A 27,564-nucleotide genomic window follows, 5' to 3' on the forward strand; every position below is an offset into this window, starting at 1 on the left:
GTTGCCGACATCGACGGTTATTTACGAAAAAAGAATAAAAGACTGGCATTTTTGGAAGCGATCGAGTAGCTGAGGTAGGCAGGGATACGACTTGGGCCCAAGAACGCTGAATTTCGGCAGTAATTTGGCTTTTTACGTCAAGTCCAAAAATGGATTTGAAGTCACCAACTCTACGTACGGGTCTTTGCAGGGCTGTGGTGAGCGGGGCTATTAGCTGTAGCGGAACACACAGCATTGTATGCAGGGCTACTCGCGTTCATGATTCCTTTACATCTAACACTGTCCGTAATTCTGCGATGGTCGACTGTATCATTGGTTGTATTATCGAAAGGTTGCATTCATGATTCCTTTACATCTAACACTGTCCGTAATTCTGCGATGGTCGACTGTATCATTGGTTGTATTATCGAAAGGTTTGCATCCTGACTATGAAAGACAAAATTACATTGGTCAATGATCGGCATCATCAACATGCATGTCATGGCTATACGAACGAATATTGTTTGCTTCAGCAAGCCGTCTGCAACGTTGTTATTTGCGGCATTCATCACCAAACTCCAAAAACAGCGCGGGTCTTCGCACCGTTACGCTCCACCAAGGGATAGCCATCGGGCAGAGCATGGCTCCTTCAGACTTTGAAAGTCGACGTTCTTTCTCGAGTATTTTATTTCGATCCCGTACTAGCCGTTCTTTCAACTTCCGAGTAGCGAAAAAAGTTGAATATTAATGACGGTTTTTCGGTACTGCATTACTTTGCGGACGGCATCATTCGTGGCCAATGCAGTCGACGTCGAACGCCGTCTTCATTTTTTCGTCCCGTCATGACGGACCGTCTGATCCCGAACAGATAGATAACTTTGTCAAACAGCCACATTTCAGAGCACGTGTTCACTGCATGTGATTACCAGCGATTAAAATCGTCTGACCATACCATTATTTTACGGGAGCCCGCATAAACAACCGTAGTGCTTGTCAACGATGACGTTTAAAACTGACGAGATGACATTTTTTGCAAATTACTAAAGCTTTCTGTGGCTCTCGTTCATCACGACAGACAACGCTTGACGCCTAAAACTCCTAAAACTGACCAACCGAAACCGTCACCAGTCCTGCGAAATACCTTTTGGAATCGACTACAACCTTTGCTAGTGTCTCCCCCATAAATAATCGTACAGTCCGGTGATTTACGTCATCAATGTGTTTACATGATCCAAACATTGGCTTCAGATTCGGATTCAGAGAAAAAAAGTCTGAATAAAAGACATCAAGAGTAATTTTGGTGACTAAATTGAATTATTTTGAGATAATAAGGACTGTGCATCAAGAGACCATATGGTACTACATTTATGCCCAGTTACAAAACGATCGCTTCACAGATGCCACAGAAATCGTTGATGACAGGTGCACGGACGGAAGGACGCCGGGACGGACATGACCTAACCCATAAAGTCCCCGCTTGCGGGGACTTAATTATGCACATATCTAATTCTGAGCAAGCCAGAATAAAATAAATATTGGGTTCTTATATAGCGCACATATCCACGAGTACATGTGATCAAGGCACTTTACAATTATTATTACCCCTGGTCACTGGACCTAATATGATACCACTCAATTCCCTGGGGAGCAAACAACAGCTCACATGTGCAGCCAATAAGCGCAGCAGAGCTAAACGCACACATAACAACCTCTGTCCTACCAGGTACCCATCACTCCTCGGTGGGGAGAAACAATGAGGAATAAAGTGCCTTGCTCAAGGACACAACACCACAGCCATGCCGGGGCTCGAACTCGCCATCCTTTGATTGTGAGTCCACTGCTCTGGCCACTGGCCCATGATGCCTCCTCGAAGAGGCCCATGATGCTTCCTGCCAGAAGAGCTGGAGGTCAGATTTTTGCATTTTAAACGTTTTTTAAAGATAATATTATATGTCGAACTAAATATGTATTATTATTCTGAGACACCAATAATAGACTGGTTCAGAAAAAGGTGCTTTTATTGAGCATAACTTTGAAAATGTTTGCTTCACTGAAAAGTCAGGGATTAGAGATTTCAAGGTTGGAGTATGAAAGTTTGCCATATAACAACAAGGGAAAATGTTTCATCAATATATGTTTAGTGTGAAGTATTCATAAAATTGTACCATATCATCAAACATTGCAGAAAAAAAATAAAAAAAAATTAGAGAAGCCAGAAAACTGGCTCAGAAAAACAATGACAGCAATAGAGCTTAAATAGAAAGGCATTGCCCGCATACAGAATTACATTAATTACAAGATACCATTTTAGATTACAGTCCAGTAATGTAACCTAGCAAAGTCAGGAAAGTATAGCTGTACACACAAGACGTCTACTAATTTGTTTAGCCATTCCAAACTTAAAATGATTGATACGTTTACTGATTTAGTCAACATCGTCCATGTCTGTATAACCAAGACTTGAGATAGTTACTGTACTATTTCCATCAGTAAGTCTATTATCATCTTGTTTTACATCAGAATATACAGTGACAGATTTCTCTGGATCATCCCTTTCATCCTCTTCTTCCTTATATAATGTGTTGAGTCTTCCTTCTGATATATGCATTTCCATAAAATCGCCTGCCGGTTTTGCTAATTTTGTCGTAGGTGATTTTCTCTTGCAGTAAAACAGTAGGTAAGCAGATCTGGTGACAACATTCTTCTCTGACACAGGAGTAACTCTGCTGTCATCAAATAATCTCCAATCTGAAATTAATAAGTTTTCAACATCATCATCTTACATTGTCATGACAATGTGTTAGACAGCTACAAATATCTGGCCTACACAATAAACATTCTAATAGGGAAGCATGGGTTTACTCTGGCTACTCACGCTGATTAGCCTTTCTGGCCAATACAGTGTGAACACAAGTCCCCAGACCTTTTGGGGGGATTGGGTCAAGGGTCATATAATAAAACACATAGAGTGATGAGCAAAGGTAATGATAAACAAAACATTGCAGAAGTCAGCTACCTTCTCATCATTATGTATCCTCAGACTCAGTGCTGCTTCCTTCAATAAAATGATTACTTTATATCAAAACTTTCATGCATGATTATTGAACACCACTCTAACTTTCAACCACTTTCAAAAATTGACCAGCAAAGTGTAAAGGACAGAAAAATTACAGAAAAAAATTAACATTCTCACAATCTTCATGAACTGGCATGCCATGATCACATTGATACTGATTGCAACCCTGGCTACAAGACTCAGCAGCGATTTCCAAGCCTAAAGCCCCAATAGCTGCAAAATAATCGCAATCATACCTATCCGTAATCCATAACACTACATCAAAATTCGTAATACACTAGTTATAAACACAGACACAAAACAGCACAGAAGAGACAGTAAAGCACCAGTATACACAACAAAGTCAAATTCATGAAAGAAAGATATATGGCCCTCTAGCCAAAAGACCAAGAAGTGATGTCAGGTGTTTCGAAAATAGTAAGCGCATCCTGCCCCACATGTGGCACCCACCATATATCAATCTGTAAGTCAAATAGGTAGTGGTCACCAACTAAGGTCCAATGTCACTGATGCCATCAGTGATCATTTGTCGAAGAGAGATGCTGTATTCATCTACCAGCTTGCGATAACTGCCAAAACGTACAAATGTGCAATTTATTACATGCCTCGATTTGAGTGCAAAATTGTGCATTGATTTGAATAGGAACATCCAGGGGGTTAGCGGGCCGATGAACAATGTACTGACCGGTTCCCATGGTTACCCGGTCCAGTGAAGCCCTTCGACGTGTTCGATGTCAAAGTAGACACTTAACGCTAGATGTAAAATATCTATGAGCGCACTGCTATTTTGACTTTCGTTAAACTCTGTATGATGTTGGTCGATTATGTTAAAATTGTTTGAAAATGCCCTGCATGTAACCAAATGTCATATAGCGTTAGCTTTGAAGAGGCATGTAATAAAAATATTATTGCCTGAATACATGGGTTTATGTGCCCTCGTAGCAGGAGACAATATGCCCTCCTGGCATCGGGCAAATTGTCACCTGCTCTCAGGCACATAAACCAATGTATTCAGGCAATAATATATAAAGCTGATCTCAAAATATTCTGCGTTTTCTAGAGTTCTTTTTGATTAAGACCCATTAAAGACTGAATAAGTGTATAACACTGTCATAAGTGTCAGAAGTGGCATGTAAATTCAAGCGTTTTAACATCATTTTAGATTTCCCGCCATTTTCAAAAACTAATCATGTGACAAAGAAAATAAAGATTACTGCAACAAAATGTTGACCACTGTGTGCTGTGCATTCAAGTAAATGGCATCATGCTTGTTCCTTTTATGATCACAACATGTATGTACAGGAAATACTGCTTTTTTGTACTTTTCTGTGGGGCGCCATTTTATGAGTATGGCACCCGCTACCACGTAGGCATGGTCCAAATCAGCAAGCAGTGATACTTCTATCCAAGTCCTTCAGTTAGCACATTTACACAAACCAACTGTGGTTTGAAAATAAAACCATGAATATAATGCATAAAATTCGCAGATATAGGGGCTTTAACTGACACAGTATTTTATATCGCTGTTTCAAATCAAACTTATTAAGCAATCCCTCGATACAGAAGTGACATTTTGGTATTTGACACAAAAGTATTCTAAAATAAAAATTGACGTCTTCGTAATTTAATACTCATTTTAAAAAAGCCATTCCCTAGTGACAATGACATACTCAGCCTGCACTGCACTGCATGGCCAGCCTGAACATGGAAATAGAACATGTACCGTACACCTGCTTGCAAGTAAAAAGGTTCATTCGAGGTTACATTCTGTATGAACAAGGCTTCTATACAGGCAGGAAATTCTCAAGTAAACACGATACAGTTAACTGGTTGTGTCTTTGTTATGGTTGCATGTCATTGGGGTACACTGTTTATGCTTACGGCCCAGGTGATGATCTAGAGTCTGTTGAGTGGCATTCCTGAGGTCCCATTGGATTTTGACCACAGTCTGCTTTTATGGCTAGCCTTGTAATACACTTAGTCTGTAGTAAAAGAGTCTTTTCTGTGAACATGAAGTCTTTATACTGCTAAACAAATGTACATCATGGCATGGAACCTGCACATGGCCGCAGTACTGCAAGGCACAGCAGATCAACATCTGAGAGACATGCTGCTGAAGACCCCCAGCTTAATGTTTTTAGGTAACAGAGCATGTGCATCAAAGGAAAATTTAACCCTCAACTTCTACGGAAAAGACTGTCTCCATGATCCAACTGTATGGACTCGCAGTAACTTTATGGATACGTACGCATTTTTGACACATTTTACACAAATAAAGACCCACTTGCATACAAAGTTTATGGCAAAAGACTCCCCAAGAGCTCAAAAAATTTACTGAAATGCAACAGAATATCGGAGAACTGAGAACCATAGAAGCAAGACTGTCTATGGTACAATGTAGTGAACAAACGTTACAAATTTCAAGTCGCCAGTCTGGTGATTTCTTTGACTGTCTGAGTCACCAATGAATCAATCAGTTCGCCATTTTGCCTTCTGGCAAGTGGTAGCGCAAACACTGAGGAAGTAGCACAACTCATTTATACTTTGTATTTTGAATAAGTCAACCAAAAAAGTGGCTCACAGTTAGACCTGGGTCAGTATCAATTTAAAAAGGTTTGGCAATTTATAATTAATGCTTATCATTCACACAAATGCCCTGAAAATATTACAACTCTTCAAGTTGTGGCAGGACTAACTAGATTACCTGTACAGAATATACATCAGGAATTGAAACAGTACACTACCAGGCAGTAATTTTTTTAACTTCATAACCATATTCATAATATCTATGGCATTTTGCCATATGGATTCCATCAACATTGCAGTGTTTTATTAGGGCCCATAGATCGTGTGGTTTCTATTGTTCAATGTCACACATTTTGCAACACAGATTCTTCTGACATCAAAATATTTGGTGTATCATTTTTGCATAAAAATAGTGCCTACTACAGATATGGGTGGTATAGAAGACATAAAAAAGTATAATACCAGACAGTGAGTGTAGAGGTCCTTCTTTGATGATATACTTATGGCAGAGTAAATGTCTTAGATGACTCTAATTGACCAATGAAAGTCCCTGCTTTCATTGTCATTCATGGCACAACATTAGAATGGAGTATCTACTGTGACAGTTACTTACCGACTTCATTGGGATCACAATGTTGATGGCTGCGAAGTCTAGCATAAGCAGTGTAATGACCTCCTAGTATACCACCCATGTGATTGACAACACCATACAGATCATACAGGTAGTCAGCACCATCTGGGTTAGCTGGTCCACAGCAGTACTTTGACATATCAAGGCCCCTGAAATGGTATTGACAAACAAAAATAGATGTTATCATCTATAAAGGTCTTGTTTTTGTAATTGTTTCAACAATGTAGGCAGTGAAATTCTTGAAGTAGCTTTTGGCTGAGGAATGAAAATTGCTGATTCCCCTCAAACAATTTCACAAACAATGCACCACAGCTTTTCTGGTGGGCATAAATAAGACATACAGTGTATTGCAGAATTATGATGGTATTTTAAAGTTGCAAAAGGTTGATTCACTTCCATGTTACCTACTTAAAGGCGCAATCACATGGTACTTGTGGTATCATAAACTCCCTATCGCCTTTTCCACATTACTTCAATTTACCTTGTTTCTCAGTTACAGTGTAACATACATGTACAATACTCAATGCTTCTGAACCGATTTAATTGCAGAATTAGAACAAATGACAGAGAGGCCAATATATATATAGCTACGCAATGTGCAATTATTCTCCTGCAGGTAATGAATTATGCACTAGGATGCATAAATTTCAACTTTCTAATGCCAGATAAAATGGTTGTGATTATTACCATAAGATTAATAAGGATATTCCTGCAAAGCTGCATGTCGAATTTGAAAGGTGAAAGAGCAATGATATCAAAGGACACAATGTTTTGATGAACAAGTCATTGACAATGACATAGTCCCCACTTGTAACACGGGTTACATTTTGTCCAAAAAATTGTATTGCTAAGTTATCCCTATATACCCAAAATCAGACTTCTAGCTCTATTGGCTCACTCAAAATTAGATGTGTGCATAATTAATGAGGTACAACATGTGGCTTCATAAGGTGTCCCATCATACCATACATGAAGGGTGTAGCACTTGTGGTTACTCAGTAATGGACAAATATGTATATTTCAGGTCAAAGGTCATTGAGGTCACGAGACATTTTGTCAAAAAAATTGTATTGCTAAGTTATCCCTATATACCAAAAATCAGACCTCTAGCTCTATTTGCTCGCTCAAAATTAGATATGCACATAATTAATGAGGTACAATATGTGGCATCATACCATATATGAAGGGTGTAGCACTTGTGATTACTGAGTTATGGACAAATATGTATATTTGAGGTCAAAGGTCACGAGGTCACATGACATGTCAAAATATCTGAGATATCTGCGTGAACTTATGGATGAACAGATGGACGAACGGACGGACATGTCCCAATCTATAGGCCCTTGGACTTCATCCATGGGGACTAAAAACTGTGTCACTGCATCCTTTTTGCAATATGAATACGATGAGAAACTAAATTTTTATTTTTCTTGGCCTTATACTTGGGAGTCTATGGAGAAGTGACTTATACATGGGAGTCTATGGAGGTATAAACTAAAAATAGCGCCAATGGCACTTGATCACAACTGGCACATTGTGAAACTACTCATAATTAATGAGGTACAATATGTGGCGTCATGCGGTGTCCCATCATACCATATATGAAGGGTGTAGCACTTGTGGTTACTGAGTTATGGACAATTATGTATATTTCAGGTCAAATGTCACTGAGGTCATGTGACATTTTGTCAAAAAAATTGAATTGCTAAGTCATCCCTATATACCAAAAATCAGACCTAGCTCTATTGGCTCGCTCAAAATTAGATATGCACATAATTAATGAGGTACAATATGTGGCGTCATAAGGTGTCCCATCATACCATATATGAAGGGTGTAGCACTTGTGGTTACTGAGTTATGGACAAATATGTATATTTGAGGTCAAAGGTCACCGAGGTCACGGGAGATTTTGTCAAAATATTTTATATATCTGCGTGAACAGAGGGACATGACCCAATCTATAAGGCCCTGGACTTCATCCATGGGGACTAAAAACTGTGTCACTGAATCCTTTTTGCAATATGAATATGATGACAAACTAAATTTTTATTTTACTTGGCCTTATACATGGGATTCTATAGACAGCTGACTTATACATGGTAGTCTATGGTGGTGTAAACTAAAAAGTCCTCTAACATGGCCAAATCGACGTGCATCTGTATGGGGTAGGGTACTATCCTTGTGCAAAGTTTGAAAGAAATTGACCAGGGCATGTCTGAGATATCTGCGTGAAGAGACGGACGGATGCACACACACGGACGCAGGCACGCACACACGGACATGACCAAACCATATAAGTCCCCCCGGACGGTGTCCGTGGAGACTAATTAGACAGACCACGAAGTCAATGAGCAACATACAGCTGAAAGACTATTTTCACATTGCAATTTTAAGCCCATTTTTCATGAGAAAAGGGACATGTATATGTATATGGAGAAAACAGCAGAAGACATATTTGTAAATTGTTTGTTAAGTGACAATCATATATGCATCTCTTGAAATTTTGTGGTTATAAGGTATAACAGTAGTGTAAGAATAATGAGGTTAGAATAAGTTAGTAAAGCTAAGTTGACAATAATTAAGATTACAAAATTTATACACTAAGCTGAGGAAATCTGAATGAAATAAATGTTGAAAAGTAGCAAAGTCATGGTCATCTTTTGTCTTATACCTTGTGTAAGTTCATGAACTTTACATAAATCTTGCTATAGATTTGTTGCTAATGGGCAATAACTGTGTTTCAGATCATTTGAGAGCAATCCATCCATGACAGGTTTAAATTGTAATATACTTCTATTTAAAGGAGAGAAACTTCTCAAATAATTTTTTTCCCTGTAATTTCCTGTGAGAACACATGGACATGCGTAGGACTCTATGCTGGTGCTACCTTGCAACTTGTCATGGCATTGTCTAACCTGTTCACCCCAATTTCCTGTAGACAGGTCCACACTCACCATTGATAACAATGGGTTTGGGCCATACCATGGTAGTGAAAGACTGTAACATGTGAGGTCATGGATACTTAATCTCAGGAATGTCAAAGTCTGTATATTGACTCAAGGATGTTTACATAACAAATGCTTAGGGTCATCTCAAAAGTGAGAATCTAAACTATGAAATGTTTTTTTTTATTGCTTTTGATACCCAAAAGAGCATAGAAATCTCTTATACTTTGAATCAGCCATCCTGCATATTTCTAACATTCATCAAAACCTCATTTCTGTTCCACAACTCATAAAACAGTCCACAATGCAGGATTGGTGTACATTCCAAAACTACATATATGAAAGACCCCTAAAATCAATTAGTTAAAAAGGGAGGTTAGAAATTTCCCAAAACTATATAACCTCCGCTCCGTTTGGCTCAATTTTTCTGAATTGGAACCTTGGAACCAGTCTATGTATCGGTACCAAATATCAACGCAGTCTGTTCAGCAGTTTTTGACTTTTTGTCGTTTACGGAAATGGACGACATCAATCACCGGTTGAAACCACCTCTATATCACAACTTCCAGTTGTGATAAAAAGTCCTCTAACACGGCCAAATTTGATCGCATTGTGAAACAAATCGACGTGCATCTGTATGGGGTACGGTACTATCCTTGTGCAAAGTTTGAAAGAAATTGACCAGGGGATGTCTGAGATATCTGCGTGAACGGACGGACGCACGGATGGACAGACGCACGGACATGATCAAACCTATAAGTCCCCCCGGACGGTGTCCGTGGGGACTAAAAATGAGCATAGTAGCAAAACCAAAGTCAGAGTTCACTGGACACTGAGTGCAATAAGAAATATGGTTTTAAATACACATTTGTTGTACTTTACATAAGCCGAAAGCTCGCAGATCTATTTGTTGTACTTTACATAAGCCCAATGCTCACAGATCTAGTTTGTAAGTTCACAGAGAGACCCCTCCCCCCTTTTCAGGAAGGAGCAGTCCTTAATTAAGCCATACTATGCTGACATAGAAATGCTGGCAGATATCATAGAAAGTAATGATAAACTAAATATTAATTGTAGTTTTAAAACTTTTAAAACATGAGAAGTATCTGTCTCTTGTTCAAAGCCCTTTTGATAGAATAGCATTAACAAAAATAGTGACAATGTCACTGGTTGCTCCCATATAGTTATCAAAACAAGCTAAAAAATGTCTGAAACACAGAGTCAATGACACTTGGCCCTCAGTTGATTACGTTTGGCAAGCCAGAGTGAGTGTACGTACGATATTTAATAGCTTCTATGGACCTTAGCTCATGATATTAATAGTCAGATGCATTTGAACAATATTTTGATACACCCCATGGACCCCTCAAGGATATGAAATGGTCCAACCCTTGGTATTGACCATGTTAATACATAAAGAGATACAATGACCAGATGGCAAAAAGTGTGTTAAATAATTTACAACCTTGACACTAAACATTGAAAACATTTTGGAATATTTGTTGGAGACCAAACCGAACAAAATCACCTTAAGCTGTGCTTTCTAATGATTTTTTAACTGTATTTCAACACCAAATAGTTTACCATATCAAATGCTTATTATATCACCAGATTATGTTCTCTTATTTCCTGTAGGTATATAAATTTGCCAAAAAATAAGAAAATCTTTTCAAAATATTAATTTTCTTCATATCAACACAATCTTAATAAGTTATGGTACTACCACTCAATGTAACCTTTCTGCCAAATTTCAAACCAGCATTCGAAGTGGTTGTTGTAAAGATATTTGTTTACCAAGAACAAAAAAAGAAAATAAAAAAAATATTACAATTATTCGTCTCATTCTAACATGACAATATATACATGAAAACATTTCTAGGAATTTACAGACCAAATTTCAAATCAATACAGTGGACGATTCTGAGATTTTTTTCTGCCAAGAACAGGGGTGAGCAAATCCATTTTGAATCCAGTGGTCCCCTGACCAGCAGCAAAATCAATTCAGTGGTCCTGCAACTTGGCCTTGTGGTCCTGCTTTACCCCATTTTTTTTGTAAATTGTAATAAATAAAATCATGATCATAAACAACATTGGCTTTAATTTTAATACAAATGAAGCATAGTGATGTCTGGGTTATCACAACAGCAGCTCATGAAACATCGTCTCCGTTTCAGCATCATATTCTAATGTTCTAGAAATGTCCTTTGTCATCTAATTCTATCATATTTTTGATCTTTAGTTAGATTCCTAGAGCAAAATGCATCATCAGATTTTTTACGTTTTGTAGATGGGCCATTGGCAGTACTTACAATACATCGCCACTTGCTTTTGCTCACTAAGTGTCTGTCACTGCCTCAGGTACGGGTAATTGAGTTTTATCAGTGCCTGTACTTTCCACATCGTCACTGGACTTTTTGGCCAGCTGTTTTCTGACAAACTCATATCGCAAATGATTAGCCATAGTTATTCAAAGGGCCCGCTCTTTATGCAGAACAAAGTTGACTTACTGTAGCAGACAATCAACTCCTGTGCGTGAGCTTTATTAAATTACTGCACTGTCTATACAAACAGCATGATCGGCAATTACTAGTCAATTGAGCAATACCAGGTACCCCTATAGACCCTATTGCATGAAAGATGACGTAAGTGGCAGTAAAAGTCACGTGATACCAAATATCACCCGAGAATGAGGGCAGTGTTTGACAAGCAACGTTGTGTACACGCTTGTGGGTATCAGATTGTCCGCTTCGTTATCTTTTTGTTTCTGTTATTTTTTTGATTATCTACTGGTCCGTCGGACCAGACAAAGTGAAAAACTAATGGACCATGGCAAAATATCGATGGTCCCGGACCTCTGACCACTGGATTTGCTCACCCCTGCCATAAATTAGAAAAAACTTAACAAAAATACAAACTTGAAGAAATTTTTCTGAAAAGTTAAAACAAGCAACCTAACAGCAGAAAGAGCTAGAGAATAACTTTTTGCAACTAATGTGTTGATGAAGGAGGAAATCTTTGACAGTCCATTTCAGGTCGACCTGATTAAAAATATCAAAGCCATCAGATAGGTAGTTTTTGAGAAACAAATTTTTTTACTTAAAATGGCAAAAATTGCCCCAAAAATACAAAATTGCAGATTACATCCTAATTTCAATATATCATATAAAGGTAGACCCTAGGAACCTGTTTACCAAATATCAAAGCTCTCATATGAGTTCGGTTTGGAGAAAAAAAGTTTGACCCAAAATTGGAAAAATTGCCCTAAATTACAAATAAGAAAATTTCACTACAATTTACACAAACTTAACTGAGGTCATCCCAAGGAACATAGATACCAACTTGAAAAGCAATCAGAGAAGCCATTTCAGAGATCTTCTGACTAAAACCAGAAAAAATTAGCCCAAAAATACAAATATGCAAGTTTCACCCCATCTGTAGGCATCTACTTTAGAATACCTAAAGAAACCTGCATACCATGTTTCAACCTAATCTGGCCAAGGGTTACAGAGTTTTAGCAATTTGCAGGATTTTTCCTTTTTCCCCATTTGCATATTTTGGACACTGACATGTTCATTTGAACAAATTCACATCTCCACCCCTGGGTGCACCCATACATTAAATACTAAGATTGTAGGTGCTGTGGTTTAGGAGTTTTTGCAGTGGACAGACACACATATACACGTAGAGACATACACACATTTTTTCCAACCTATAAGAATAGCTTTCATTGGCACATACATGTATGGCCATATGGAGCTAAAAACAAGAATTTCACATCATATTTTTCCAGTTGAAATTGGTCATTACAAGAACATTCTGAGACACCTTAGACTTTGTACTTTATGCAAAAGTGATGTTGGATATGAATTTCATTGTAAAAGTGCACCTGCACAAGGTTGAAGAGATACTAACTGTTATTCTATTTTTGATATTTAGGCTCAGTATAAACATTTGACAAGATGTCCTTCTTCAGGTACATAATGTCTAGTTCTAATGATTCTTTTGTGCATTTTACTGCAAAGGTGTTTAATGAGCCGATGAAAGTTTATAAAATGTAATTTTGAGATGGCTTTGTTTTATTTCTTTCTTGTGAAGTTTTTCAATCTTGTAATTCTTCTGTTTTGTATTTCATTTTATTCCAATGTCACTTATCTGTACACGGCTAAATAAGCACATAAATAAAATGGACATCTTGCCATGTGATGTTTAATTACTATTCTAATTATCGCACACAGCACTTAGCCTCACCAAGCCTTTGTTTTAGCATAGACAGTAGAGGGCAAGACAAACGTGTCTTTGCCCCATTTCTTTGTAAGTAATATGGTGGTTTCAACAGGATACGAACTCACAACGTACAGTACCCAGTCACCTAGCAGAGAGGCCGCAGACAAAAACCGTTCGGCAAACTCCCGAATCTCAAACAAGTGACCTAACGTCCAATATAGCTCCGCTGTGTTTATGTAGAGAATAACTATTTTTAACACATGTTGATGAAGAAGGTGGAAATCTTTGATACCTCATTTCAGTGGCCAGAAAAAAGTGGCTAAAATAGCTGCAACAAGTCATCGTTGATGACACAGTCCCCACTTGTTAATGGGTACTTTGATTACATGTCCTCAGAGAGGATGGAGTCCTCTTCATTAATTAGGTTTGTGATCAAAATACTTTGATACAGATGGCACTCAATGGCCAAGAATGAGTTCCATGGTGACGAAAACATAAAACCCATGTAGGCAACCATCCTAAAGTTCATAAAATGAGTCAACTAGGAATTAATCAACAGGATGTTGCAAAACATTTTTGCATACAATCCTAACACTTAACAGATTATCACTGGTACCATATTTCATAAAGTTTGATACAGTATTTACAACACTTTGAGATCAACATCTGTATCAAGTTTCATCAAATTTGACGTTGTATTAATTTGTGGCAATATCACTCTAATTAGGAAGGTTCATTACTTATGCAATTACAAATTAATTAAAATGACACTGATAAATGTCTTTTTCAATGTTAAAGCAATGTGAGCTTAACATCTGTATAAAGTTTCATGAATTTGATGCAGTATTTCTTGACATATCAACCTACTTGCGAAACTTCAATAATTGACATGTTACTGCTACATGACGTGAAACAAATTGACGAGCATATGTATGAAATAGGTCGATGTCCTTGTACCAACTTTGAATGATACTGGTGGAAATATGTCTGAGTTATGGCTCTGTACATTAGAAAATTGTAACAAAATCACCGCCATGCAGCGATATTTGATCTTACTGTTTAAAAAATCAACAAGTATATGTATGACATAAGTCAATGTTCATGTACCAACTTTGGATAAGATCAGTTGAGACTTGCCAGAGTTATGGCTCTCGACATGAAACAACCATAACAAAATTGCTACCATGTGGCCATATTGGACCATCTCGTGAAACCAATCCACATACATATGTATAAATAAATCAATGTCCTTGTACCAACTTTGAATAAATTCGCTTGATACATGTCTGAGTTATGGTTCCGGACATGAAAAAATCGGAAAAAAAAATGGCCACAAGGCGGCCATATTGGATTGTATCACAAAACAAATCAATGTGCATATGCATGACATAGGTCAATGTCCTTGTACTAAGTTTGAATAAAATTGGTGAATAAAATCAGTCGAGACGTGCCCAAGTTTTGGCTAAGGACATGAAAAAATTGTAACAAAATGGCTGCCATGCAGCCATATTGGATCATATCATGAAACAAATTGACCTACATATGTATGACATAGGTTAATGTACTTGTACCAACTTTGAATAAAATCGGTTGAGATATGCCTGAGTATTATGGTTCTGTACATGAAAAATCGTAACAAAATGGCCGCATGGCAGCCATATTGGATCGTATCACATAACAAATTGACATGCATATGTATGACATTAGTCAATCTCCTTGTACCAACTTTGAATAAATTCGCTTGATACATGTCTGAGTATTATGGCTCTGTACATGAAAACATCATAATAAAATGGCTGCCTAGCGGCCATATTGGATCGTATCACAAAACAAATCGACATACATATGTATGACATAGGTCAATGTCCTTGTACCAACTTTGAATAAAATCAGTTGAGATATGCCTGAGTATTATGGTTCTGTACATGAAAAATCGTAACAAAATGGCCGCATGGCAGCCATATTGGATCGTATCACAAAACAAATTGACGTGCATATCTATGACATTGGTCAATGTCCTTGTACCAACTTTGAATAAATTCGGTTGAAACATGTCTGAGTTATGGCTCTGTACATGAAAAATAGTGTCAATGATATGACACTGTGCTCCTCAGTGCATTTAGCAGTAGGGATGCAAGGAGAGAGGTTTGGGGAATGTTGCTGAGAAAGATGCAAAGAAAGGGTTGAAATGTGAAACTGTAATAAAACCTATTGTTTTTTTAGCAGTGAGCGTCCAGCTTGGTAAACATGCTATCTTGTACATGAAGGCAAAAATCATAATTTTCACATGTCCACCAGACTCGGAATTTGCATAGATCAACACAGATCATCCAAATTGATTTATCTACAAGATTTTGTATGTTCCTTGCTACAAAATTCTGACCCAATTGAATTGTAACAGGAAAACAAGCACGCATGATTGGACAGTGTGGACTGTGTATTGCATGCACTACATCTGCCGTGATGATGGATTGCCAGACGACCACACTACATCAAAGAACTGTAGTTTAAAACGAAAATATAATTCTAAACAAACTTTCTTCGTGTCATTGATAGCCTTGATTCTCTTTGGATATTGAATGGACACATTTATTAAAGACGTCACTTTAGCTTGTCATTGATGGTGAAATGATTTTTTGCAGAAACTTGATCAGTCCAGCCAAGTACACATGCTTACTCATAACAGCTAGCTGGACTGCGATGAATTGTTTTGTGATATTCTGATACAAAATTAAAATAATTTTATTAATATGTCGCATTGACTATAAAGTTGCAAATGTTTTCTTGGGTGTTGAAACATGTTAGCATAGTGTGTTACAAATCAACACACCAAACAGCAATGTTCATGTAAGAACAACCTGCTTGATTTCCATGGACTTTCTGGTCCGCCCATCACACTGGTATGTCTGTTTCCCCTCTAGCTTCCGAAAATTCTTATTAAAGTTACAAATTCAGTCTCAAAAGTTTTGAGTAAATTTCAAATTGATTGTATTAATTAAATTGTCAGTTATCAACAAATTCCTTTTGTATGCCAATACAGCTCATCTCAGAACCGGACATACTTATATACACACAAGATTTGGCAACACCCTGACAATTAAATAATCTTCAACAGTACTGATTTACATTTACAAATTATATTCTATGTGAAGTAATTCTTCAATTGCAGATACTATGACAGAAGAGTTCAGCACTGCCAAGATATGAGTATAGCACACTGAATTTTGAACCAGAGTTATGAAAATGACTGAACTGTGTCACAATAAGTTTCTTTTATTAAATCAATCGTTTCATTTTTTCTAAGATTGTAGAGACTAAGGAATAAGGATATTAGTAACTTTAAACCAGGAAAAAATACCAATAAGTGGAAAGGATCAAAAGAAATCAACTTATTTATTTCTTTACATATTACAAAACCAGAAAGTAACACATATTTAATTTTAAGTGATTTAAGGCTAGTTTTACAAGCTTACTTGTCAATGTTTGATGATGGAAAGAAACAAACATAAGGCCAAAGTCCCTGAAGCTACTATAGACATGGATACAAAATTAAGTATTTCCTGACTGTATGAAATTATCTCACTAAGGTCATCCTAGGGACATGTAAACCAAATATTAAAGCTGTCTGACCAGCGGTTTTGAAAAAACAAGCGACTCAACAGTTGACAGAGCTCTGCTGTGTTATGTAGAGAATAACCTTTTGTGACACATGTGTTGATGAAGAAGGTGGATATCTTTGATAGCTCATTTCAGGATGGCCTGACCAAAAATGGAAAAAATTCCGTAAAAATACAGAGTTGCATATTTCATCAGACTATATTAGTCTATAATAGCAAATAAACGAGAGTTAATTACATTCTAATTAAAGTAAAGAAGACTTGCTTAAATCAAGATTTATGTCATAATAAAACAGCATATCTGTCAGGTTACAAAGAATCTTCAGCTGGTTATCTTTATCTGTATTTTCATCCTATTAACCAAGCACATTTTAACTTTCAAATTAACATTGATTGTAAGTAAGTTCTGTCGAATAAGTTGAGACTGTACGTACTCAGAGAAAGCACACTGAAGAGACAAATGTTTGTAACTTAAGAAGTTCAAGGTCATCAAAAGCATTATAAGGAATCATGTTACACTTTCATTGCACTGTTTACACAGATTGCATAATTGCTATAAATAGCACATGAGAAATCTTACAGCCCAGCTTTACCATAAAAACCCTATCACTTTGACCACTCTTTTAATTGACCACCTATTTTTTTCCTCAAAAAGTAATCTTATTTTATCCTTACCAAGTCAACCATAAATGGAAATTACTCTATCTCTATTTATTTGACCACCCTATCATGACAAACTATTAAGAGCAATTTCTTTTAGATAACATAAAAGGTGGTTCAGAATATATCAAAGTTGGGATTCAGGAAAGTTGCCTTTACATGTTTCAATCCTCCAAGATGGTAAGCATTTCACTATGAACTGTCAAAAAACGTTAAACGTTCTGATAATTCCACACTAAAATTATTTTGGCTTTGATGATTTCCTAATTAATTCAATTATTTAAAATCATATTGATTATTTTTTTCTGGGTAAATTGATAGGGTTTATACAGTACAAGAATTACATACAATGTAAGTCAAATTTTGACCAACATGAAAAAAAAATTCCTTAAAAATACAGATTTGCATATTTCATCACAATTTGAACAAATCTAAGTTGGGTTATCCCTAGAGACCTGTATACCAAATAACAAAGCTGTCTGACCTGCGGTTATGAAGAAGATTTTTTACCAAAAACACCTTTTTTGGCATTAATTTGCCTATTTTCAACAATATCAAAAAATTAAAAAAAAACAGTTTCTCAAAATCATATTTTTCATCTACAAAACAAATATCAAATCAGTAAGTACTGCGGTTCTCAAGATATTTGAGTGGACGGACGCCTCACAAACGGACATACATACATACATACATACATACATACATACAGACTGACGCCGGACGCCGGACGGATACCCATCCCAATAGCTTCTATAGACTATAGTCTATAGTAGCTAAAAAACCACGAATAAACCTCAAAAGCAACAAAATTCGATTACACGATGGTTCAGAATGTTCATTTACAAAGTTCACTCAAAATGTACTTTGAAAACGATAGTATTTTGACAGCTGTACCACCGATACTTACTAAAAGTCTGTTGAAAAATAGTACTAAATATCGTTGTTTTTCAGGTCAACAAGTGATTGATTCAGAAACATGTGTCATGAAACAGTAAAACAACAACTGATAAATAAGTAACTTTTCTCAAGAGTAACTTGAAACGCCTCGCCTGAAAGAAAATTTCATCCCGTTTCACAGAAACTGACTGCATATTCGAGCGCCACAGCAATGAACGGTCGGGGAATCCCCGCGAAAAATCACTCACACGTATGTGCGTATGTACCCGTCCAAAACATTGATTGTTCACTTTTTAGCTGCATGATTCAGCCTGCCAAAATATTTTTATTTTGTAGATAAATAATTGAATTTCTTACTTTTTTATTCCGTTTGTTAATGAAAAGTCATTTTAACATTTTTAGATGCTTTAAAAATTTAAAAACCCGCTAAAAAGCTACTATTTAACCAAAATTCAAACGAAAAACAGGAAAACCACGCTCGAATCATGGGCTATTTCTGTATGAATACTCTCAGTCTCTTTACGCTAACACTTATTACTCTCGCCGATGCACGATTTTTGCATCGAAATTTTCACTCATTTTCGTTGGTATGACTTTGAAACTCCAGGAAGCGATTGAGAAGAAAGGGTTACCTTGAATTATTGAGGTTTTTGCTGATAATTTACCAAATTAAATGAGAAAAAACACTACGCAAATTTCCACAGGCTTACACACTGAGTGTTTCAGAGACCGTCTTTCATGTGTGGTACAACATGTGATCATGGAGGTAGTAGGAGACTGAGGTTTCTTGCACGGTCGCGCCGATGAAATGGGAAGCTGAAATTTTCGCTCGTAATCTAACAAATGAAATTGTAAATCCACTCAAAACTTCGTATTTTTTTTGACATATTTGAAACCCATGAGGAACGTAATTCATTCCCCTGCGCAGTAAAAATGAGATCGACATGTAATATGTCAGGACCAAACGCACGCAAGATGTCTGTCAGTCAACATCCACCAATCTCGTAATTTACACTGACAGAACAAAAACAATTTGATCGAGCATGGACGTTCTACCGTAAATGCATCATTGTCTATCACATTTTCATGTAAGCCAATACACTCACACGTACGCTATAAGTTCAATAATAATGTCAATTCAACTCGATCTGGTATTTTCCGCTGATAGTGAGTGTGCAGCGTTAATATGCCACGTGGTGTGACAAGATAGTTTTACGGAAGTTGTGATCACGTGGTGTGACAAAATAGTTTTACGGAAGTTGTTGACGGAAATGACGTCAATTTTGCCTCTCCCAACTCTATAAGCTTCCTCAGTTACGTAACTTCGTCGCTAAAAAATCGTAGCAAAATGGCTGCATGGCAGCCATATTGGATTGTTTCACTGAACAAAATGACATGCATTTCTATGACATTGGTCAATGTCCTTGTACTAACTTTGAATAAAATCGGTCGAAACATGTCTGAGTTATGGCTCTGTACATGAAAAAATTGTAATAAAATGGCCGCCTGGCGGCCATATTGGATCGTATCAAAAAACAAATTGACATGCATATCTATGACATTGGTCAGTGTCCTTGTACTAACTTTGAATAAAATCGGTCGAAACATGATTGAGTTATGGCTCTGTACATGAAAAAATTGTAATAAAATGGCCGCCTGGCGGCCATATTGGATCGTATCACAAAACAAATCGATGTGCATCTGTATGACATATGAAGTAATCCTTGTACCAAGTTTGAATGAAATCGCTCCCTGCATCTCTGAGATATCTGCGTGAACGGACAGACAGACGCACGCACGGACGCACGCACGGACATGACCAAACCTATAAGTCCCCCGGACGGTGTCCGTGGGGACTAAAAATACACAATTGAAGATTTCATCATAATTTGAATATATCACATTGGATCATCCCTAAGAGCATGTCAACCAAAGCTATCTGATGAGTAGTTTTTTGAGAATGAAATTTTCTGACCAAAATGGCAAAAATTGCCCCCAAAAATAAAAATAGCGTCAAGGACACTGAAGCTCCTCAAGTGTGAGGCCAGTTGAAGTAGTTGGTTGTTGGTAAGCAGTAATTGACTTGGAGGCATGGGGTTTGGATACGGGATATCGGATACACAAGATTTGTGTTAGATACATTTAATTGTATATACGGCATGATTTGGCGCATTAATATAAAAATAAGTTGCATACATTAACACCAATCTATCCTGATGGAGTATGTGGCGGTTTATTATTAGGCGACTAGTAAAGTGAGTAAGCGCCATTTACTGCATTGGAATGCAGGAGAGCCACCGTAATTTCTCTGTCAGCACTCTAGTGAAAATTGTTTCATTGTGTTTTTCAACATTTAAATTTGTAGTATACAAGTGAATTGCATTTCACATTGATCTGCTTGACCAGAAAATTCATCAGCCTTTTGCTTAAGTAGGTTTATATCTTCTTGTGTATTTTGGCCAACTCTGAGACAATTAAGTAATTCTGCAAAATGTTTACCATCTTTCTGCCTGCACAGGCACACTAGAGAAATAAATATGCAAAAAAGATGAAAGGCTACGGTAGTATTTGTGAAATATAGCTCAAAGGTCATCGAAGTCATGTGACATTTTGTCAAAAAAAATTGTAGCCCATAGTTATCCCTATATACCAAAAATCAGACCTCTAGCTCTATTGGCTTGCCCAGAATTAGATATGTGCATAATTAATAAGGTACAGGATATGGCACCATACGGTCTCCCATCATACCAAATGTGAAGGGTGTAGCACTTGTGGTTATTGAGTTATGGCCATATATGTATATTTGGATTCAAAGGTCATCCAGGTCACATAATATTTTGTCAAAAAAAATTGTATCTCATAGCTATCCCTATATACCGAAAATCAGACTTCCAGCTCTATTGACTGGCCCAAAATTAGATAAATGCATAATTAATGAGGTACAGGATGCGTCATCATTAGGTGTCCCATCACACCAAATATGAAGGGTGTAGCCCTTGTGATTACTGAGTTATGGAGAAATATCTATATTTGAGGTCAAAGGTAATTGAGGTCACGTGACATTTTGTCAAAAAAATTGTATCCCATAGTTATCCCTACATACCAAAAATCAGACCTCCACCTCTATTGGCTAAGCTCAAAATTAGATACATGCATAATTAATGAGGTACAGGATGCGTCATCATTAGGCGTCCCATCATACCAAATATGAAGGGTGTAGCCTTTGTGGTTACTGAGTTATGGACATATATGTATATTTGGGGTCAAAGGTCATCAAGGTCACGTGATATTTTGTCAAAAAAAAATTGTATCCCATAGTTATCCCTACATACCAAAAATCAGAACTATAGCTCTATTATTAAGCCCAGAATTAGGTATGTGCATAATTAACACAGGAAGTGGCTGGTCATGTGACATTTTGTCGAAAAACTTTGCTCCCATAGTTTTCTCTATGTACCAAAAACACATTGAAGTTGACAGCCAGTTAGAGTGAAATCCGATCAAGCTGCAAAACTTAATTGCCAAGGTATTGTGTATCAGCGATTTTTACGACATTAACAGCTGGGCTTGACGTGGTCTTGTTTATACCGTACTCGTCCGAGTATAAGCCCCCGGTTCGGCAACACTAAACAGCGGTAAAACTAGGGGAGGGGCTTATACTCGAGCAACCCCATGTTATCTGGCATGGACGCTTAATTTATGCTAATTTTATGCACGATTTTTTTCAACACCACTCGATCTTTCTATCGCTTTCAAAATCGACTTACACATCCAAAGAAATTGATTGTACAATCTCTGAATACAGAAGTGACATTTTGGTGAAATTTCAGCGTCGAAAAAAAACCCAAACTTGAAACAAAGACGTCATGTATGCTGCTGATCAACAGTAATGTGAACAGGCATGCATTGCCCACACGGAAAGGCAACTCAATATTCCAATATCAAACTGTCTACATCTTGTGAAAACAACAACATAGCAGTGAAAATTGTAATAGTCACCAGGAAAAGTCTTCACAAATGAAAGGATAATTGCTTCAAACAAAAGAAACTGCATGTTTCAAGCATGAAAACATCGTGGCCGTGAATGAAAATAAACAATGGCGGACGTGAGTGAGACTATTCTATTTAGGCGACGGGGGTGAGTAGGGTCAAAGAATCAAGATAGTACTGGAAAAACGTGTCATTTTCCTTACGATATAGTCAAGGGAACTCCAGATTCCCATTGTTTTAACATCTTTTAATGGTTTCTTTATTATCTAAAATTAATTTTACCAAGTTAAATGACCAAATATACTCTCCTAACCTTTCTGTATTTGAGTTACACTAGGGTAGGGGCTTATACACGGATGTAATGCATTTTCTAAAATCCTCTAAAATCAGTAGGGGGGGCTTATACACGAGCAGGGGCTTATACTCGGACGAGTACGGTATCTTTAATCAGCTACAACTGTCAGTTACACATCACACCAGGGCCACTCCACTGTACGCCAGACAGAGAAACATAAACAAATCACTACACTTTGCAATGTCATGTACCTTTCTTTTTTTATTCGTGATGAACAAATGAGCTTGAAAGTTCAGGAAGTTTTTGAAATTTTCGCTTGTCCAGTCTCAGTGAATCTACATATTAAACAATTTTGGGAATTCCTGACAATTGGACACAATGATAAGTTATCTGTTGCTCACAACGGTCTAATCATTGCAATCCTAGTTCTTACAGATGAATCGAATCATGAAATACTGTGAGGGAACATTCTAATCACAGTATACCTCAAAAACAGAACGAAAGAGAAAGTACTAGAGCTGTTACAATTTTAAAAGTACCTTAAGCTAAAAATAGAAATAATAGTGAAAAATTTGTCTAAATGGTATAAATGAAATGAGCTACAAGTAATAGAACACATCATAATCATGTTTGCAAGTGTTTCAGTGAAAAGGATGCCTTGTAACAAACTGTCTTTTTTTACGTTTTATTAGAATCGTTATGTTGAAAAGGTTCTTGCAGTGCACCATTGAGTCCAATCAGGAACTCCACGAATACATATACAAATGTATTTTGAACATGTAAGTTTATAGGATGCTGGTCTAGCCGGTCAATTCCCAAAGCTACCTTAACTTTCACGCTCATTTGTTCATCACAAATAAAAATGAAAGATACATGACATTGCAAAGTGTGGTGATTTGTTTGTGTTTCTCTGTCTGACATTCATGGACGTGGCCCTGGTGTGTTGTGTAACTGAGAGCATGTAGCTGATTAAAGATGTAAACAACACCACATAAAGCCCTGCTGTGTTAATGTTGTAAATATTGCTGATACACATCTATTAAAACAACACCTTGGTTAATGAAAGTCTGCAGCTTGATCAAATTTCACTGTAATTGGCCACCACCAGTTTATCACATGACACATGGACACACAGACGGAAATTAATTGGCCAAATCTTGACAGAAGGAAGTAAAAGTTGACGCCAAATCTTGACAGAAGGAAGTTGACGCCAAATCTTGACAGCAGGAAGTAAAAGTTGATGCAGCCATCCTGGTTTTCAATTCTAATAGCTCCTCAGTATATAAAACTGAGGAGCTAAAAATTGCAGATTTCACGATAATTTCAATATTTCATACATTAAAATAATCCCTTGGAACCTGTATACCAAATATCAAAACTTGCAGTTTTTGAGAAACAAATTTTTTGACCAAAAATGACAAATATTGCCACAAAAATACAAAATTACAGATTTCATCATAATTTTGAAATATCACGTTACTCATCTGTAGGAACCTGCATATCGAATTTAAAAGCTATCAAACCAGCACATTTTAAGAATTACAATTTTTGACCAAAAAATGGAAAAACTTAACCAAAAAATACAAAATTGTTGATTTTATCATAATTTCGATAAATATCATTTAATTCATCTATAGAAACCTGTATACCAAATTTCAAAGCTATCAGATGGGTAGCTTTGGAAATACACATTTTTTGACCAAAATGGCAAAAATTGCCCCCAAAATACAAAATTACAGATTTCATCAGAAATTCAATATATTACTAAGTTCATCAGCAGAAAGCTGTATACCAAATTTCAAAGCTATCAGACCAGTAGTTTTTGAGAAACACATTTTTTAACCAAAAATGGCAAAAATTGCCCCAAAAATTCAAAATTGCAGATTTCATCATAATTTCAATAAATATAATTTAGTTTATCTATAGGAACCTGTATACCAAATTTCAAAGTTATCAGATGAGTAGTTTTGGAAATACAGATTTTTTGACCAAAAATGGCAAAGATTGCCCAAAAAATATAAAATTACAGATTTCACCAGAAATTCAATATATATTACTTAGTTCATCTATAGAAACCTGTATACCAAATTTCAAAGCTATCAAGCCAGTCCTTTTGGAGAAACACATTTTTTGACCAAAAATGGAAAAAATTGCCTTAAAAATGCATATTTCTGCACAATTTGAAAAATCTGAAATAGATCATCCCTAGGGACCTATGTACCAAATATCAAAGCTATCTGACTGGTAGTTTTGAAGAAGAAGATTTTTAAAGATTTTTTACCAAAAACGGCAAAAATTCCCTTAAAAACACAAATATGCAAATTTCACAACGATTTGAACAAATCTAATTGAAGTCACCCTATATAAACTGCATATCAAATTTCAAAGCAATCGGACAAGCGGTTTCAGAGAAGAAGATTTTTTTACCAAAAACAGCAAAAAATGCGCCAAAAATAAAAATATGCAAATTTCACTACGATTTGAACAAACTTAAGTGAGGTCACCCCAAGTGAACTGCATATAAAATTTCAAAGCAATCGGACTTGCAGTTTCAGAGGAGAAGGCAATTGTTGACGGACGACGACGGAAAATCAACCTATTTGATAAGCTCTGCGTCACTGACAGCGGAGCTAAAAAGATTTGGTCAATAACCGAGCTATGTTGTTACAATTATAACCTGTGTTTTATCTTTTCATCTCATCATTGGTGACGAGATTATCTTTGGGGAGGTTAGAACTTTTAGGGCTTCATGTCTTTGTTAGAAATCTCATTATCTCACACATATCACATGATGTGAATATGCAAATTGTTTACCAAAAGCCCTGGTTTTAGCATAGAAAGCAACAGAATCTGTCGCTTGTGGTCCTTAGTCAGATGCCTGATTGAATCTCTGTTGTAAGCCTTCCATTTCTTACAGTAGTAGACTTCCACTATGTTTAGTTGGAGAATTGCTGCAACTGCCGTCTGCTTTGTTAATTGTGGGTCTTGCCTTGATTTAAATCTATTGTGGATTTCTACTCACTGACAGGTTGATTGATTGTGCCTCTGGCATCTGAAGACTATTCACACACATTCAATGAATAGGAACACATCTATGCTGTTTCAATTGAAACTTAACTGTCTTATCGGATCAGTACCCCATAACTGGAGAAATTCAAGCTTTTATCACATTTTGTGAGTGTTAGCGAGTGTTAGTGAAACCCAAAAAATGTTCAAAAGACAAACATACGACAAAAGGGTTAGTTTTCTCAATAATTGACAAAAACAAAACAATGTAAAGTAGCACAATGATGGCTTATTGATGATAACTTCTATTATAATATTCTGTGCTTTATCAAAGAATTCCATACGATCAAATCCTTTGGAAGATAGGATAAAATTGGGGTGTTCCAGAATGCATAATATAATAAACATATTCATCACTTTTAAGAATATTGGTTCTTTTAATTAATTCATGACACAGGAAATATGTTTATTATCCAGGCAGATGGGAATACTCATGTGGAAACATAGCTATATGGAACTACGTGGCGAAGTCAAAGTCTATTTAAGAATGTTGGATTTTGATCCCAGATTGGCTTGAAAAACAGGAAATTTGGAAAATTTATCAAAATTTATGAAGCTTCAGTGATTCAATACTCCTACTATTAATCTAAATATTAACATGCTAAAGACAAAGATGGAAAAATATTAATTTATGATCTACATCGTAAGTGTTGGCTTACTGATACATCAGCAAAACAACATTACGTAGCATTACTGATACAACATCACAAGGGTGATCTTAGCATCTCACCTTACTGGGTATTCAACCATTTTATCAATCTTGTCTCGCCACAGCATGTTCTTAAAGGAGAACCTCTTTAGCTGTATTATCAAAGTTGATGGTAATCTCCATAATGACATTGTTTTGGTGGCTTCTCTGTGTTCTTTACATTGGGGACAGTACCTGAAAGAAACAGGCATAAGATGTGAAGATGCCAAAACAAGATATGGTTTTATTCCACCACCACTTTATTTTGAAAATTTTTGCGCTGAATCAGACTGGATGAAACCCATTCAAAAACTCCAAGATGGTGTACGATGGACAAGAAAAATGCACGGTGAAAACAACTGAACTAGATGTAATAATTAGGTTTTGAGACAAAGTTGCAGAAAATAAAGCTGCAACATGTTCACGGTTATGTAGAAGAGGCTTTTGAAGTCTCGTGTTCATAATGAGTGTGAACTATAATTTTTTTATACATCATGGATCAGCTGTAGTGCACTTGTCTATGTGATCCATGACATTGAAGTCAGAGTCAACACTCATTACAATGGAGGGACTTGAAAGCAACTTCTGCATAACCTTCAAATGTGACTTTGTCTCAAAATATAATAATTACATCATAGATAGGTCAATGCTCCAGGGTGCATCACTCTTGTCTGTGTCGCGCGATCTTGCATGGAGATTTTTTAATGGGATTTCCCAAAACTGAGAAGGGACAGCTGAATGAGAGCCCTGCAGTGCAGTCTGGGTAACCGAGACTGTGCCTATTTATCAACTTGAAGCTAAAGACTAAGAATATTGTGGGTGATCCATTTTAGGTGTACGATCTACCACTTGTGGGGCTCATTTCAGAGGTCTAGGAGAAAGAAAAAATTTCATCATCTTAGTTTTTCCAAAATCCAAAATTTTATTTCCCCCACAGAGTTAACACAGAGACGTGCAGCCATTTTGAATT

At 36.7% G+C, this 27,564-nt stretch overlaps 1 protein-coding gene across 3 annotated transcripts in view; it reads right to left on the minus strand.

The window, feature by feature from the left end:
• Positions 1–1,979: 1,979 nt before the first annotated feature.
• LOC139134524 (ubiquitin carboxyl-terminal hydrolase 19-like) overlaps positions 1,980–27,564 on the minus strand; it is a 231,910-nt gene continuing 206,325 nt past the window's right edge. For 2 of the 3 annotated variants that reach the window (XM_070701382.1, XM_070701381.1), the window contains exons 24-26: positions 26,637–26,789; positions 6,195–6,361; positions 1,980–2,727 (exon numbers count right to left, since the gene is read on the minus strand). In XM_070701382.1, the coding sequence (XP_070557483.1) occupies positions 2,405–2,727; positions 6,195–6,361; positions 26,637–26,789 (643 nt within the window). In that variant the 3' untranslated portion in view covers positions 1,980–2,404. The remainder of the gene's footprint in view (positions 2,728–6,194; positions 6,362–26,636; positions 26,790–27,564) is intronic. The other variant, XM_070701383.1, reaches the window with a different exon arrangement.

Source organism: Ptychodera flava, chromosome 6, assembly GCF_041260155.1.
Source record: "Ptychodera flava strain L36383 chromosome 6, AS_Pfla_20210202, whole genome shotgun sequence".
NCBI lineage: Eukaryota > Metazoa > Hemichordata > Enteropneusta > Ptychoderidae > Ptychodera > Ptychodera flava.